The 18,744-nt window shown below is 36.7% G+C and overlaps 1 protein-coding gene and 1 pseudogene across 2 annotated transcripts in view; one reads left to right on the forward strand and one right to left on the reverse strand.

Annotated features, from left to right (window-relative positions):
* RANBP17 (RAN binding protein 17) overlaps window positions 1-18,744 on the reverse strand; it is a 325,143-nt gene that overhangs the window by 85,101 nt on the left and 221,298 nt on the right. The window contains exons 15-17 of one of the 2 annotated variants that reach the window (XM_046000974.1): window positions 15,333-15,392; window positions 7,664-7,737; window positions 6,529-6,609 (exon numbers count right to left, since the gene is read on the reverse strand). In XM_046000974.1, coding sequence (XP_045856930.1) covers window positions 6,529-6,609; window positions 7,664-7,737; window positions 15,333-15,392 — 215 coding nt within the window. The remainder of the gene's footprint in view (window positions 1-6,528; window positions 6,610-7,663; window positions 7,738-15,332; window positions 15,393-18,744) is intronic. The other variant, XM_046000975.1, reaches the window with a different exon arrangement.
* LOC123939508 lies at window positions 455-553 on the forward strand (annotated as a pseudogene).

An 18,744-nucleotide genomic window follows, 5' to 3' on the forward strand; every position in this document is an offset into this window, starting at 1 on the left:
AAATATTAGTATCATTATTTCAAAAGTGAGATTATGTTCATAAACCCTACTAACCTAAAAAACCTAAAAAACATCCAAATATGTCTCACCAAAATGAAGCATCTTAAGGAATACTAATAATTACTTAAAAGGAATAGGAGTTAAAGCTTTGCCAGTTAACAAGGGGGCAACACTGATTCAAATGCCCACTATGTGAAATTCTGAAACAAGAGGAAAAAAAGAGACTCCTAATCTCTAATAGTTTACAAACTAATAGAGAAGACTAGCCAATACTAAGCTATATGATATTTACCCCTGGATATATAGCTATGAACGAGGTGTTGAGGAACATTAAAAAAATAAAGATGACAGAAATGAAATGAAAGGCATTAAAATTCAGTGAGCACCTACTACGTGATAGGGTCAGTAGTATCCGTTGCCTTATTTTATTAGATAACACAGATACATTGTTAAAGTGCTGGCTTCAGCAGCACATACATGAAAACTGGAATGATACAGAGAAGATTAGCAAGGCCCCTGTGCAAAGATGTACTGTTACATATTTATTATTTTTTGACGTATCTATTATTTTACTTAATCCTTACAAAATCTGAAGACCTAGATAATATTCCCTTTCTACAGATGAAGTAACTGAGCCTCAGAGAAACTAAAGGATTTGTTTATGTTTTTTCAGTTAACACTATGACAAAGGATCCTAACTGTTTCAGTATGCCTTCACTAAGTCTTTAGGAAGACCTGAAAATTTAAAAGAGACCTAATTGAGTTGCAATGTGTCAAATGAAAAGAATAGCATATATGGTGATTCAGTGAAAGATAAGGGTGTCAAGGGGAAGGTAAAATAAACTTCCCTGGCCTGGGCATAAAGTACAAATTGTGGTTGAGTGGTAGGTCAGGAAATTAGTTATGACAACTCAATAAGTCAAGTACTCTTACAGGACTCAAGTTCTAATCAATAATTTTACTTTGACCTGAGAAGCAAGTAGAAGCGATTCTGGGCTTTTGGGAAGAGAAATGATCAGATCACAATAATACTCAAGGAAGGTAATCTTGTGAAGCAGGAATCTAAAGAACTGGGTGAATGTCTGAGTAAGTGGGTTATAGAAAGGGAGTAGAGAGGATTCTTACACTTGGTTCTAGGAAAAAAACCAAATGGAGCAGATAAGTTATGGGATGACTTTTCCATGGATACTAGAGACGGAAAACAAAGAAAGAAATCAACATTTCTTTCAATCAGAAATGTTAATAGAAGTATGCCTAAGGGATATATGCTGAAACTAGTTTTATTTAACATTCTCAAAATCATCTGGAGATGGTGGTATTCACTGAGTAAAGCAATACATGTTAATACTGTTTCACAAAAGCAGAATTACTACTGTATATTACTAATATATTTCCTGTAACAGACATACCCAATTGTACTTTCACCCTTCACCCTTATTTCGTTCTACACCTTGCTTTCATCTGTCACCCCCTAATCTGACCTGACCCCCGCCTCGTTCAGGATTCACACTCCAGGGCTGGGAAGATTAGTGACAGGGTAAGGATATCTGGCTTGCATATTACTTATATACTTAATGCTTCCATATAAACCACATCTAAATGACCCTAAAAAGAGTTCCCTCAAAGCTACCATATCAAAATGTCACTCACTCACATTATTTTTAATGCACAGACTTTCAGACAATTAATATATAATTTATTTGAGTTAAATTTTAAAAAGAAAAAGAAACTCTGTTAATAAAACAACAGACTTTGAGCTCCTAGGAAAAATATGTGAAAGGTGGTCTGCAATCAGGAAGAGTCCTGTTAGAATTTAAAATCTGTGAGGACAGGGTCTGTGTCTCATTTTTCTTTTTGCTCTGTACTTAGCAAATGCTTAATTAATATTTGCTGACTTGAAAGAGGCCAGTAATATGAAGTAAATCATTAGGATGAATATGGAATTCAATTATTTAACCCTTACTCAGTGTTAAATCCAAAAGGCTGCAGTTCTGGGCTTTGCACTAACACAACAACAACAACAACAAAACAAGCAAGAAAAGACAAATGAAACTGGAGGAGGTTTGGGGTTGAAAAAGAAAAGCATCACGGTGACCAAGCAGCCTGAATAGGAAGCAGACGCTTTGATTTGTAAAAATGAGAAGCTACTGACGGATAAATAGATTTATGATGCATGTGGGTAGGAATTATATTCACCAAATCCTGGTGTACAGGGACTAAGGAAATAGTCTCCAAGTCTTAGAGGGCTAGTGTGAAGCCAAATGGAGGGAATTATTTATTTAACAAAGAACCTGAGCCAGCTTCATGGATGTCCATGCTATGCACGTGCACAGGGCTCTTCTATGCCTAGAAGGGCCTACGCTTGCTTCAATGGTATTTATTGAGGTCTTGAATTTTTTTTTTTTTTTTAAGGACTTGATTCACTTATTTGAGAGAGAGAGAGGGACTGAGAGAACATGAGTGGGGTGAGGGACAGAGGGAGAAGCAGACCCCCTGCGGATCCCGACGCAGCACTTGATCCCAGGCCCCTGGGATCATGACCCGAGCTGAAGGTAGACGCTTAACTGACTGAGCCACCCAGGTGCCCTGGAATTTTTTTTTTTAATATTTCATTTTTAAATAATCTCTACAGCCAGGTACGCTGAAATTCTTAATAACTTATGAAAGGCACCCCACATTTTCATTTTGTAACCCTGCGAATTATAGAGAGGGTCTTGCAATAACACGGAGAAGTTATTCATCCTAAGAACTGTAGTTAACAGCATCAACAGGGTAAAATGAGTTAGGATAAATTCACAAATTAGTGTAGAATCTGCTCTGGGGTCTGTTTTTAAAAGCTAAAGATACTCTGAGTTTTCTTGAAGATGATGTAATAAGGGCAACTACCAACAGAGGGCCTATTTCCTTTCTCATTATTATCTACTCGAAACCCAAGGTGAGACATGTCGTTGCGTAAATTTGAGTAAACAATGAATTTAAGTAGAAATCTTGATTAATTACTTTTCAAGGGAAAAAACCCTTGAAATGATGATTAAAAAACAAACAGAATTTTTGATGAAATGTCACCCTTTCCTCCCTCTTTCTCAGAACTTAAAATAAGTTTATTTGGTTGCTTTGTATGATCCTTCTCCCCCAGCAGCTCCCCCGTTCTATCACTTGAACAATCTCACCTCCTTTCCAGGTGGACAGAAATTAGAATTTATGACTGGAAAGTATTTGAAAGAGGGAAAAGGATCTATAGGTATTAAACCTGGATGTGGAGGGCAGCCCAGGACAGAGCCATCTCAACTCTGTACATGTTAGATAAAGCTATTTGGAATCTGGAATTCTTGAATTTTAGTCTTGGAAATTTAAAGAGTTTATTAAAAAGCTACTCAGATGTATCTGCTAAATGTATTATATATGTCCCATGCAATGAATCTGACAGGAAAACAATTTTCCCTCAAAAAGGCCACTATATTTTAAAATTACACTAGTCTTACTAACTTGGAAGGCTTCAAACCTTGAGGCAAAAAGCAACAGGTTCTCCAGTTAAAATCTGGAGGCTTAATGTAATGGCCTCCTCACACACATTACGATTTAAAGGAACTACACTATCTCTAAAAATGTCAATTCTGCCTTTCCCTAGTGAAGATAGTCTCATAAAGAGGTACCTGATTTTCTTATTTGAGACATCCGGTCCTATTTTCCAATTATCTTAAAAAGCACAGTACAGGGCGCCTGGGTGGCTCAGTGGGTTAAGCCGCTGCCTTCGGCTCAGGTCATGATCTCGGGGTCCTGGGATTGAGTCCTACATCGGGCTCTCTGCTCAGCAGGGAGCCTGCTTCCCTCTCTCTCTCTCTGCCTGCCTCTGTATCTACTTGTGATCTCTCTTTGTCAAATAAATAAATAAAATCTTAAAAAAAAAAAAAAAAGCACAGTACAGTCCCTAAGCCACTAGCATCCCCAGAAACTTGCTGAAAATGCAAACTCTCAGGCCTCAGTCTAACACCTCCTAAAACATAAAACTCTGGGGGTGAAGTCCAGTAATTTGTATTCTAACAAGCACTCTAATGATTCTGATCATCACTGAAGTTTGAGACTACGACCTTAAGGCAAGCAAATCTGAGTCTTTTTAGCACTTTCTAAAATTGAGGATATTTTGTGACTTCAATTTCCAAACAGTGGTCAAATACAAGAACACCAAAGTTCACAGACTGGCTTTGAGAACCATAAACAAACACTGAGTAGGATTCACTCTGAAGAAGATAAAAAACAGAAAAAAAAAATGTAAAGTATCTGAAGACATGCATTAGAAAATAACCAGGAACATTTAAAAACTTTGTTGTAAGATGTTTTTCAGTTACTCCTTACTAATATTTTAAATACAAATATTTTGAATATTAATATATAAACAGATTTCCATTAATAGAGGTCAGTTGGTGATGATTTTTATCTCACATAACTATTTCTATACTGCTGAAGAGTGCTATCTTATTTTTAGCACAGATATAATGCATTGCTTTAAAATCAGGATTTTAAAACACATTATAATAAGGAAATCGATTGGAAACAACAAAACAAGCATTAGGTAACCAGCAACTGCACTGAAATAGACATACCACTCACATATTCCATTATGTAAATGAATTCAAAGATATTTCATGACTGATCAGCTAGAAGGGACATAATGATTTATAATTCAAATAACTGAGCACTGAAATCAAATTGAACTAATATATATTACTAAATATGGAAACCTGAAATAATTGTTAAAAAAATATAAATCCGTGTACCCAAGCTGAAATCATTCGTACCCCTTGGTTTAAATGTATAGCTTTTGTTTTATCTAATAAGTTTTCTGAAAATATGATTCTTTATGAACTTCAAGAAGAAGTATTCAAAAGCACTAAATAGCTTATGAAACAAAAGGTTCTAATTTTAGGATTAGAGAATATATAAGAGATATAAGATGATAGGAAAAGGATCTTACTTAAATAGTGGATAGAAATAAATTAGGCATTTTGCAAATTATACCAAAAAGAATACAAATCAAATTAATTTTGTATGAGATTTCAATTCCACCCTAAAAAATAGGGTAAATCTAAACAATAGATACGTGCTGTAAAATAACACAGGCTTCCTTCCAGATAATATGCTCTCAAAGTAATTCATTGTGAAAAGGCCAGAGTTTGCAAGACTAGGAAGTACTTATAAACCACTTCATATGTTAGAAATAAAGAGTATTTCAGCATTATTATTAAAAAAAATACAGGTTGAGGTTTTTTTTAATAAGAAAAAATACATATCTTAAAAAGCCAAAATGACCACTGGAATTGGGTTGTACATCACTTTCCAGTAAAAAGGAAAAACAGCCTGGACAGGTGTAATTTATCATTTTTCTGATTTAATATCAAAGAAATATATTAAAATAATAAAAAGAATCCTGAAATCCTCAAAATTTGTAGTGATAAATAGCCCTCCCTGTCTTTATTACATTATACCTACTAACAGAAATATTGCATGGTGGATTTTGCCAGACAAGGACGATTATTTTCCAATAAAAAGTTGCATATTAAATTCCAGCACAAAAGTGGGTGTCTAATACTTTGGAAATCTTTTATGGTTTCCCAAGGAACACAATTTTAAACTTAACTAATACAAACATATTCCTGCAGTAAACCTGCATTAAAAATTTCCATCCAATGCCACCGATTTTCAGAATGCTGTTCTCATATTTAAATATCAGCTAATCTTGGTGGTTAACTAAACCAACACTTATTTTTCATAACTCCTATGTATTTGATAGCTAACATATAAAAGACAATCTGCATGCTTCTCTCTCATTGGTAGAAACAGAACAATAGTATTAACTATAATATAATAAGAAAGGATGATTCTGGTTTTAGATTTTAAAAATCTGCTAAAGATAGAAACCCAAACATTTAATGCATAATGGGAAATCTTATTTTAGAGTAAAAAAGCTGTTGATTTGGTGGCAGCAATAATCTAAGAAGTGGTAAAAAAAAAAAAACTTATATAATTTTCTTCCTATTACTCCTTTGTGCCTCTTAATTAATCAAAATAATATTCTTTTCAATTGAAGAATACTGAAGCTATAGTATTTACCCTCAGGAATTCAATTTTTAGAAGGTAATATTTTTAGAACATCTTGACCTTCTTCAAATTAGTTACAAGCTTTCTTTTAAAACAAGAACTCCCTGACAATTAAGAAAAATCACAGACTAAAACACATGTGGTTGCATACTTTCTTGTGTACCCATTTATTAAACTGGATGGATAAAAACATAACTTTAACTAGTTAGGAATCTATATATCCATATGAATTCAATTGAGACTAAATAAATGTTCATAGTTGGTAGCTAATATAAATCTTTCAAAACCATCCTTTACACATAAGGCTAAATGAAGGGTTTGTTTTGTTTTGTTTTAAACAATTACAAACATTATGAACATATATACCCAGCCAATAGAATGCACGCATTATGGTGTTTCTATACATTACCAGATATACAGTAAAAAGGATATCCAACAGAAAGGTCATTTAGGAACTGAAGAGTCCTTGAAATCACAGGCTCGCATCTTCCCCAGTATTTAAGATTTGTAACACTAAGTATGGGGGGAAAAATGCTTTTAATTGTAAGTAAGGTATTTGCTTGTATAGAAAGAACATGGAAAAACACATATATTTACGTAAGTTAGGTCACCTAAAGCAGGAATATCTCATAAAGTTGAAAAACAGGTTTAAATACCACTGGAGCATTTTCTATTCTATTCTTTTTAATGGCATAATCAAAATTATATCCAATCAATGTATAACAAACACTGTTCTCCAAATGGTATATAATTCTCTAAATTTAGTTTTATAAATGAAAAAATTGCCTATCTCACAGAAGAAACATCAAATCTGTATCTAAAATAAACATATTCAGGAATGACAGCAAGAGTTACAAAGGAAATCAAATAGAGGCTCACAGTTAACTGCCAAGAAATGAACCATCAAACTTGTGGCTCCAAAGCTCACTTCTTACGGTCATGATTGTTTATGTAGCTCTGTTCTCTGAAAGCAACACAGTACTGTCTATCCATTACACATATAAAAGTGGGTTGCCAAATGGAGGCATACAAATTCAGGCTAAATGTACAAAATTGTGTCCATGACTACAAGCCAGTTAATTCTGCTAACAGATTATAAAGGATGATTTAAGGGAAGTTTCCATGAGTATGTCTCTGATAGCCATAAGTTCTTGTTGGAATCAATGAATGCCCTGTCTTAAGGCAATCAAACCTCTCCCAATGATTCCAGTTTGCAATAATCTCTTCAGTTGGTCTTTGAAATTGGGTATTTTCGTTCTAATTAAAAACAAAAATGCTGCCCAACTGACTTGAGGAATCAAAGTCTGTAAACATTTTAAAACCATGTTTTGATGTTGCCTACTGCAGTTGTATGGGTACCTTGACAAATCAGAAAGTCTTTGGGTGGTGAATTTTAAATATGTGAAATTAAATTTCAATTAAAAACAATGTTACCATTCTAAGAATTATAGCATAATTTAAAAAGGTCTTTTATTTAAAAGCTAAAATTTATTAACAGATTTAAACACAGTAAAAATATCTATAACATTCAAAGCAACAACAACAAAAGAAAAATCAAAGAACTCACATTTTTGTCATGAATGTTTCTAGAACATGGTTGTCATCTGTTATTCCTAAAACTTCTGACATACGGGCATATACCTGGATGAAAACATAATTGTTAAAAGCTTTATCATTAACATATATTTTCAAGCGACTAAGATTTAAAGCATTGTTGCATCCACACTGAAGAAAGGAGTGGGTAGGGAGAGCAAATGAAGGATTTTTAAAAAAAGTATAATTTAATAATTTACTCTCTTTTTCTTCCAGGAAGTACCTCTCTTTATTTTGAAATACACACCCACACTCATGTACTTGGTTTGTTCCCAGAACACCACATAATTTTTTTCTCTCAAACCACCCCTTTCTCGAAGATGGGTGTATGTATATAAAGGGCTAAAAAATGGAGTGTTTCAATAAAAGGCTCCAACAATTAAAAAAAATTCCTATCTATTCCAGATATCAGCAAACCATCAAATAATTCAGGATTATGTTAGTTGTAAAAAGAAGGATTTCAAAAGTAAGAGGAAATTAAAGAATTTATAGACATCCTCCTCAAAAATCTCTCAATTAAGTTCCCCCAAATATAGAGATAGGTCTTACTTTCCATGCTGAAACTGAAATCCCAGGCTCACAGATTCTCTGCTGAATACATCAGGGCCTGGGAATCCACTAAGCTTCCAATTAGGAAGTGTTGGTTGCAGACTTTGGGGTGCAACATTTCAGTCCCAACCCAAGCCACATTGAGCTTGTAAACACATACCCCACTTCAAGTGGGAAAATGCCACCAGCAGCCAATGGAATATTCCCTAATAGCCTGGCAAAGCTGAGAGGTGGGTTGACACCTCCATGCTCCCTGATGCTCTGGTGTGATTCCAGGTTATCCCTGCCAGACACCAGCTGTATGGGATTTCTCTTCTGTGATTTGATCCCCTGCCCCTGTGATTGTGTTCTCTCACTTTCTCCTGATTCGCCTATTTCCTAGGGTATGGTATAGCAACTTAGCTCTCACTCCCTATGTCTTTTGCTTTTCACATGTCAACACCAGCTTGGTATACTGCCACAGGTCACGAAGGGGAGATAAAAATCGCAGGGCACCACAAATCACCCAGAATTATAGGGTTATACAGGGGAAGGAGGCTGTTCATTGCAGAGATCTCATACCCGGATTTGCAACACTACGCAAAGTAGAAGCTCATGTTCTGGGCTTTCAACCTAAGTCCTATAACCAGAAGCTGCTCAGCCTGGTAGTGAATCAGTGGGAGAGAGAGAGGGAAAGGAGGGGCCAAGTGGAGGGGGCAAGAGAAGGACAGAAGGGGCAGAAAGGTGGAGGGGAAAAGCTGGGGAAGACTGAGATTCACATTCCTGCTGCCTCTTCTGCTCATTTTTAAGCCCTACAGAAACGCATTTCAATCACTGTATTTATGACATTGCTCATGAGAGTAGGCCTTCATCTTTCGTAAGAGTGACGCCATCACTGTGTTTGAAAGATGTTTAGGGGGAAGAGGGAGTGAGAGAGAGAAAATCTTGGGAAGTGAGTTACTACCAGTCCTCGGTGATCAGAAACCTTGAGCACAGAGCTGTATGTATTTAGAAGGGGAAGTTTCCCTTATCTCAGCATAATCTGAAACCTCCCTCTTGGATGGGAGTAAATAGGGCCCTTGGAAAATCTGATAATGGGTATGATTCATGGGACACAAGGCCCTTTACAACTTGGCCCCAACATACCTCATCTCCACCTGAAGCTACAATTAAATACTGATGGATCAACCGAGGCTTCTCATGCAATTTCAGATTTCTAGGAGTTCATATACTATTCATTTTGCCTTCATTCTCTCCCCCCTGATTCCCATTCAAAAGTCATCTCCTCGGAAGCCTTCTCTGCCTTCCCAGGAAGCATGAGTTGCACTCTCCTTTACGTTTCCACAGTGTCTGGTCTATCCCTCTCTCAGGGTATTTCTCACACTGTAAATGTCCGGGTTCCCATCTACCCCGCACTCCCTGCCCACCCACACTGTATCATATTTTTGTAAAATCAAAGTTTACATTTTCAAGGCTTCAGAAATGCTGTTTTTTTTATTAATGGCATGCTCAGAATTAATCTAATTTTTATTTTACCCAAGCCACATTGAATAATAAAAAAATAACTAAAATGTGATTTTAAGCATTCAAGACATTTGAACATTTAAAAAACATCTTTTTTTAAAAAAAACATTGGCAGTTCTTACAACAAAGTTCTCTGTGGTGTCCCTGACTTCAAGAAAGGAGGAAGCTAGGCAGGCAGACAGGTCTGTTGTGCTCTGCTGTCAAAACAGTTTCTCAGAGCATCAGATTTGACCCAATAAGATACTAGAAAAAACAGTCAACATTGACACATGGCAGTGCTTTAATCCACAATTATCCTTGTAACTTGCACCATTCCTTTTATCATCCATTAGCTTTGATTCCCATTATCCCATCTAGAACTGTGTCAACGTTTTTGTCCCTAGGGATTTCTCTCCACTACTAGGATCTGACAGTCAAGCTTGAGTACTAAACAGGATCATTACCTCTTAAATCCACTTATCTGATCTACTGAATAGTAAATTGAAAAGCTCATTAAGAGCAACAATCTGATTTGTTTTCACGTGTGACAGGGTCATTTAAAATCAATGTATGATTACTGCATTTCTTTTAAAAGACTGTCTCACATTTTCCAAGGCACCTTATCATTCAGAGATCATGCAGATAATATGAAAATGTCTTCAAACATTTGGAATTCAATTATATCATTGACATATATAATTTGGGGATGGCAAGTAGTCTGTCCAGTGAGGATATAAATTTCTTCAAGAATGTTTACCACAAAGCACAAGTCAGTGAAGGCTTTCTACAGGAAAAATTCTAAAACAGTATTTAGGGGTTTTCAACATTTTCTAAAACTTCTATCACTTCACTGAAAAAATTTTTGTTACATCAAGAAGAACCTTACATCACAATACTCTTTTAAAGGAAGGATACAGAGGTTGGCATAGGAATGCAAGAAGGGGAAAAAGAAAAACACCCTTCCTTTAAGTTCATAGAACTAATTTTTTACTTCAGAATCAATTAAGGTAATTAGATCGTTATGAAAAATAAGCAAAGGTTTAAGAAGTAAGACAGTAAGCTCATGTGTGTTGTCCAATCTTCTCTGAGGGATACAGTGAAGTTGAAAATGGCTATGCCTTTGGTTATGTGTTTCACATAACAGTATGTGCGCTCATTTCAAGTTGGTTTTGCCTGGCCATCTGTGCCTTCCTGCCACTCTTCTTCCTTTTAAAAATATGCTTGTATTTCTTTATTATACTGTAAGCTCTCTGAGGGCAGAGATGATGCTCTTTTATCTCCCATCCCTAATACTCGATAACTGTTTGTTAAATGAATAAAAAAGGAATGTAATGTTAAAATGCACATTTTGGCTGATTTCATTTCTTTCAAAATTTTTTTTTAACTAAAGGAAAACACCCATAAAAGGTATGGTTTTTTGCACAGAATTTTTTCTCTGTGAAAATGACAGACCCAAAATTCTACTCTCCAGAAGTAACCCTGGTAAAATTTCATTATTTAAAAAGATGTGGTGCTAATGCTTAAATAATATTACTGGAAGAAGCTCTCCTTATAGATGCAGTAAGAAGAGCTCCCCTCACTTGATACTGAGAGTATACACTGTTGGTAGCCTGTTAGTGGCACTTCCCATATGATACAACAGAATACAGTTTTGCCTTAGTATTAATTTTCCATGTGCATATGTCTTTCCTCCACTATTTCAAGCATGTGCTGCCAGATGGCAGGGAATTTCTTTTTTTTTTTAAACATATCCAGAAGTAATTAGAACATTCTCTTGATAAACTTAGCAATGTAGAAGGGCTTTGATCCCAAAGATATCTGGATTTGAATTCTGGATCTACCAACCACTAACTAGATTAAAGTCTCTGAATGTTGGTTTCCTACCTGTAAAACAGGAATAATAATACGGACTTAATGGCTTTTGAGCAGATGAAATGATGATACCTAATACAGCGCTTGGCATTTAGTAGTCACTCAACAAATGTTGCTTTTCCAATGGACCCTGTCTCATAGTAGGCGCTAAAAACTGTCAGCTAATACCATTTCAAAGAGAAGGCTCACTACAAAAAAAAGTAACAGAAAAGTAAGAGGGTGCTTACCTTGAAGATTTCCACACTGCACAGATAAAGTTAAAACAAACAAAACCTTAAATCTGTAGTAACTTTGAAATCTTTCCGTATATAGTCAGTCAATTCACACACTCCAATCATGGTCAGAAATGGTATTCGCTAAAGGCCATAAAGTTTCAAACTTTCATGCTATAAACCTGCATTTTTTCTACTAAAATTATCCATTTTAACCATTCATCCATCTCTCTAGCTCTTGAAATACAGAAAGTTGTTAAAAATGTAAGGAATCATTACTATTATAGATTTGAAAAGGCATGTTCCTAAAAAACTGTCTTATATGTTTGTTTCCTTGTATCTGTTTATTTGACTCCACTTATTTTACTTTTCAATTTCAGAAAGAAGCATTTGGGTATGCACATAATGCTTCAACAACCCATAGATCCTCTAACTCCTCAACTAACCAAATGATGAATATTGCCTGTGCACAGGCAGGTAGCTTAAGTGATCTTGTATCTGGCTTTTTAAAAGGGAAACCAGACATGATAAGAAAACCAGACAAGGAATAAACATACAAATAGCAATAAGATTCTGAGTTGTAAATTTAATTTAATAAAGAATAAAAGCATGTGCTGTGATAATTTTTAAATTGCTTTCTTTTTCCAATCCTAATTCCTGGTCTTGGGTATCTGCAGTGTTGTCTCTAACATTCTGGTTATAACTTAGAAGAAACTAATTATGTCAATCCTTAAATTTGAAGTAGATTACAGAACTGGGAAACCCAGCATATTAGTTCCTAAAGGTTGTATGGATATATAATGACAGTCACAGAAATTCAATAACAGCCCTCTATGAAATGCACTCAAAAGCACCACATGAAACAAATTAAAAAGAACAATGAATCTCTCATTCTGTGCAAATAAGAAAATAAGAGAAAACACTCATTCTATAGGTTTTCATAAGAGTTGTTATAGTGAATTAAGATTTTGGATAATGAATCTTCAGAAAATTACAGTAAGTTAATACCCTTAGGTCTTCTATAAATGTTTAAGCTGTTATAACTTCTCAAAGAGCTTTTGTAAGCAGGTTCAATGCAGAAAATTAGCAAAGCTGTGGAAATCAACAACAAAGTATTCTCCCATCAGATGATATACTTTCCTGAACCAATTTATTCTCCAAAATTTGCATCTAATAATACAAAATCGATGCCACAAATTTTTTTTTTAAAAACCCCAGTAATTGTTGTACATTTTAAAGTATTGCTTCAATCTGCTGAAATGATTTATCAAGATTTTTAACGGGTTGTAATTTGGTAAAACAAAACCTGTCACCAGAAAGAATCCAATATAGTGAAAGCAATAACATTTCTTAGGAAAAGAATTTTGGAACTTAGTGTGATATTACGAATAAGAAACCAATTTTCTTATTTTTGTCTTAGGCTTCAAGTGCCCCTGACGTCAATGCAGTGCTTTCTATAGAAGAGACCCATTGAAGTAAAAGGTGGGGGTTGCAGTAGGGGGTGGAGGAGGAGAAGGAGAGGTATAAGAGGGAATAGAGGATTTAATGGCTTGGATCTAAACCGTTTGGAACTAAAGACACTGCAGTCTTTCATTAATGCTTGAAGCAGAATAAAACATGATCATCACAATTACCTTATGACCACGTCAAAAGACATAATGGTACAAATATCATTGCTTCATATTAAATACAAAAATTTAGTGTTACTGAATAGATACATGTTAATCTTGGCTAATTTTTCCATATCATTTAAAGTAGCATCACAAAATATAAGACCAAAATTAGGTAAAAAAATCCTCTGGCAGAATTTAATTTTAAAACCATAGTTAATGATGGAAACCAACTGGTAAAAGGTTAGAATTCTGCTTGCCTCATTCAGTGGAATACAGAATGGCAACTGATAAAAGAAAAGCTGACTATGGAATACAAAATAAATGTGAATGTTAAATGTTTATTTCAATTAGACTATCTGAACCCACCATCTGTGGTGGCCATCTTGCTAAGGGGACATGTACCTAACAAATCTCTTAAGAGGCATTCCCAATCTGCTTGAATAAGCCATTGTATAAGAAAACTTGGAGCGACCACTTTGGCCTCACATTTCCTTCGCTCCACATCCTGTGGCACAAAGCATGAACTCAGCAGGCTGGGGTGCAGGGCTGCCTGCTGCCTTGTGATAATCCCCTCTCCCAGTAGGGGCCTCCACTGATGCATGGCTAAGAACATGCTTCCTCTTTTGCTTGCACCCCAGTGGGGTTTCCATTCCTAACTTGGGCCCAAATCCAGACTGCTAAGGAAGGGCTCCAGATGCTGTCAGAGATATTTTTGGATTCGTTTCTAAATAACCATTTATTTGAAAGAGGAGTACAGGTACAATGTGAAAACCAGCAATACTGGTAATTTTGGAGAGATACTTTCCCTGCCTCCTGTCTTCCTCCACCCCCTCAACCCCCCGGCCCTGACCAGATCTAAGGTCTAACTACCACCTGTTCAACAGAAGCTGGCTGTTTGCCTCATTTTCCTTCAGGGAGTCACTGACTAAGGATCTCCACCAGCATGAACCTAATGTCTCCCGACAGGCCTTCACTAGCCAAGAGGGACCCGGGTCGAGTGCACCAGTTATTGGTCACAGGATACACCGCCCATAGAAAGACTCCTGTGGTGCAACCAGCTGAAAGCCAACTAGAGAAGATGGGGAGTGTACATTTGTCCTGACACAGCTTTGCTCCTGCTGGCTGCCAACTCACTCCATGTCTGGGGCCAAGCTTCTGTTAGACTAGTCTTCTGTGGCTAAAACCATGGGAAAGCACTGGGTAAATATTATTATCTTCCCAAGCTCATACAAGGAGAAGCTAACCATGGCTATGGCACAAGGCTACTAGAAGAAGGCTTGACTATTTCTGGTGGAAGATTCTGAGACCACGGTTTAAAGGGGGGGCATTTCAGGCATTTTATTTATAGTCCTTTGCAATGGCAAATTTATATCATGATTAGAATTTAGAGGAAAGAAGTTGATGTTGGATGAAATTTGTGAAAGGGTGATGGTAGAGGTGGAGAATTGGGACATGAAAGTTTTTTTTTTTTTTTACTATAACCCTCATCCCTCTCAAAGGTGTCCACCAGAAACATACTCTGGCATAAGGGATACATATACTGTAGATACCCTTCAGAAAGAGATGCTATTCATGTAGCCAAAGAAAACTTTCTCCTTGCAGGTATGAATAACTCATTAGAATTGGCCACTTCAGAAATGTAACTGAGAAACAAACCTAGGCTGCTTTCACACTATGCAATCACGCTAAGCAGAGTCTCTGCAGTTAATACTGCTCACTAGCAGACGGTTGAACATTTGGTTATAAAACATGAATACTGTAGGGTTATAAAGTGCATAAAGAGGGAACCGAGACAAGGCACCTCTACACTTATCACTGTGAGCATGTACCTATTTTAGTAACAAGAACCTGGGGCTGTGGTGAGATAAGCGTAAAGGCTCGGTGATCCACCACAATAACCAGCAACTCAACTCACCTTAACTATTTTCCAAGCTTTCTCTGGAACTCTGGACACATCACTCCTCAGGCGTACAACCTAAAAAGCACAGAGTTTAGGGACCTGGCACCTGACGATAGGGATAAGGGAAGAGCAAAAGGCTTTCCCAACTTCAAATATAGGGAGGATGTGGCTTAGGGTCTTTGTGGCTGTCACTTAAAGTGCTCTGGGGACTTTGATTTTATTCTGGAAGCTATAAGCAAAGACAGTGGTGAAGTGCTGTTCAAAGCCTTGATGTGGTTACATAGATTACACAATGGGTTTGCTTCCATGGAAGAATTCAAGAAACCAATTACTAAAGGATAGTCCTAGAAAAGAACAAATTATAAATAATCGTTGACAGAACTTTTTAAAGAGTCTCTTAGTACTGTTGTTGCTCATGAGATCCTCTCATTATAGAAGGGTGGCAACTGGGGCTAAGGGTTGAAGCAGGCCGAGCCACCTCTGCATGGGTAAGAGTACATTCTTAATAAATGGAACTCATTTATTCAGAAGCTAAGTACCTCATACAGTCTTCTACCACTAATCCAATTCTTGCCACACACTCTCCCCTAAATCCTCTACTCTAAAAACACACCAATTTCAATTACAGTGGATATTAAGACTTTACCAGGTCCCCATCTCCACGTCTAACATCTTTATTTTATTCATACATGTTACCTATTAATATTCCATTTCTGTCTCCACACTGCCTCTCTGAAACATGTCCCATTTTCCACATCCAAAGCAACTTCTGCACTTTCCTCCTAAGAGACTCTCAACTCTCTCTGGGAAGAACCACCTGACATGGAGGGTAGAGGAATAATCGCCCACAGAATGGCAAGTGGGGTGTCAATCACATCAGCTGTATTTGTACTACTCTGTCAGATCAGCTATGTTCATTATGTTCATTTTTTTCATTACATTCTCAAATTTTACTCAAAAATGTTGTTTCCATAATCTGTTTTGACTTTCAATTTCTGTCCTTCATGCTAGCCTAGTTAGTGAAAACTTTAACCTACTCCAAATGCAAGAGATCATGGTTCACCTTCTGGTGGCCCATTAATGCCTTTGAATTCTAATACCTGGTTTCTCTAGGTAGGTGATATTTGGGGCAGCAGGTTAAGTCCTCCTTCCCTTAATCTTTCTCCTGAACACTTCTCCATGTTGAAAATTAGCTAAAACACATGCAAAACCCCAACCAAGACAAGACACAGTTACCCAGGAAGCATCTTCTTCTCTCAGTAAAACAGAAATGGGCAAGTTAATTGCATATGTATTTTTGGCAACTTCACCTTGGAGGAAACACAGAACATATATATGTAGCGGAATGTGGGGTTTTGAGTGAGACTCTGCTACTTGCTAGCCTAGCATAGTACTTGACAGATAACAGGCATTCAATAAATATTTTTATTTAAGGAAGTAACTCTGTAATCCTAAATTAGTTGTTAGCCTCTCAGAGTCTCAGCTTCTTCATCTGTAAAATGGAAAGAATAACAACAATAATATCACAAATTAGGAGTCTAGTGAAATGGTTAAGACCTAGTTTGAAGCCCAAGACTAGTAGGCTTCTACCACTTACTGAGTGATTTTGATCAAGTTCTTTACCCTCTAAACCTCAGTTTTCTTGAATAAAAAAATGAGGATGACAGTAGGACTAATTTATGACATTTTTGAGAAGACTGGAGTAGTTAATTCATGCAAAGCACTTAGAACAGTCCTGGAGCAGAGTTAACTTTCCCTAAGTGTTGTTATTATTTTTGTCATAACATGCTATACCTCTGCCGGCATCCTGGCAGAAGCATTTGGAAAGCTGTTTGTATACAGTAAGACCAAATAAACACTAGCTATTAGTCCTCAGAACAGGTGGCCAGCCATCAGCCACTATTGCTACTAATTAACACCTAATTAAACCTTAGTCTGACTTTAAGATTATGAGGCATGCACCAAGATGATGGTTCCTTTTCTTTGTGCTTTATCTGGACTAGACTGGAAAGTAGATCTCCGTTCTAAGCTGGTACATGTGTAGCTTTAGCATTGGTTACAGAGTGATTAGAGGGGAGTGAGCCCTAATGAAAGGCAGCCTAACTTCTAATCTTCTATCTTCTAGGAGGAGGAACAGAATAGCAATGGGAGAGGAGACAGGAGGAAAAACAATATTCTGTGGCAACAGGTGATGTTTTATCTCAAGGGCTCATCTGTATCACTTAAGTTCTTGATTTCAAAGCCCTCATCTTCCTTTTTGGAGTCATTACTCGTTCCTGTTTCCTAGTTCCAGGATAAGTTCTCAACTCACTGGGTAAGTAGATGATTTACAGCCTTGAGGCCAATAAATTACGGAAGTCTTCTGATCAGTGAGTCCAACCAATTCTCCAAATTTTCTTTGCTAAATTAATGCACACAGAGAAAGGGTTCCAGAAACCATCATTAGAGTTTTAAATCATCAAAAGAGTTTTTGTGTGGCAGGCTCAGTAAGGACCGAAAGGGGCCACATTTTTTTCATGAATATAGTATTGGTCTTTGATACTAGACTATGGAGCGGTTTGTTTCTTATATAGTAGGATGGATTCTATCAAATATCTAGGATCTAGAAGTAGCTTAGTTCTCCTGTGACTGATAGCCAGCCCGGATAAGAGGCCCAATCTGTGCTTGGAGAGATGAGTTTGTTTCCTTGCGAAATACGACAGCAAAGATGGGGATGAAACTTGTTATGTTCATGCTCTCAATCATCTTTACATTTGAAATTGAGCATATACCTAAATTCACACCTAAACACATACATAGGCAATGTGACAGAGTGGAAAGCAAAGTTGGATTTAGAGTAGGATGATTTGGTCTAACGCAGGGTTGGTCACTGAACAAGTCTTTAAACCTTCCTGAAATCTTTTTCCCATTCTGTAAAATGAAGGTTATCATACCTAACTAAGTAAAATACTGCTGAGAAGACTCCATGAGAATGGCATGAGTAACTCCCACAGAGTGGTTAAGCTCAAAAGGAGAAATCCAATACAGGTTAGAGTAAGGTTGAAGACAGAACATATCTTCAACTGATTATTCCCTAGGCATTTCTCATTCTACTTTAACTGAAAATACAGACTTTGTAACTTAAAGCATGGACAATGTTTTAACACTAGAACTTTGAGGATTTTCGGAATGGCAGGGTTGGAGCGTACTGTGTCAGGCAACTGCACTGGCTGGGGAGTGTGGTATTACAGCCCGTGTCTCACACATGCAAATGACCAGGAGAAAAGGAGAGTTGAGAACTTGGACCATAAAGAAGGAAAGTAGGTCAAGATGGAGAGTGGAAGGAAGTGGTGGTGAACACTGAGAGACAGGAAAGGACAATGAGGGTTGAAGGCTGAACAGAAAGGGTTAAAACAAAAATTGAGAATTGTGTGTCTCAGCAAATGTA

This window comes from Meles meles, chromosome 3 (genome assembly GCF_922984935.1).
Source record: "Meles meles chromosome 3, mMelMel3.1 paternal haplotype, whole genome shotgun sequence".
Taxonomy (NCBI): domain Eukaryota; kingdom Metazoa; phylum Chordata; class Mammalia; order Carnivora; family Mustelidae; genus Meles; species Meles meles.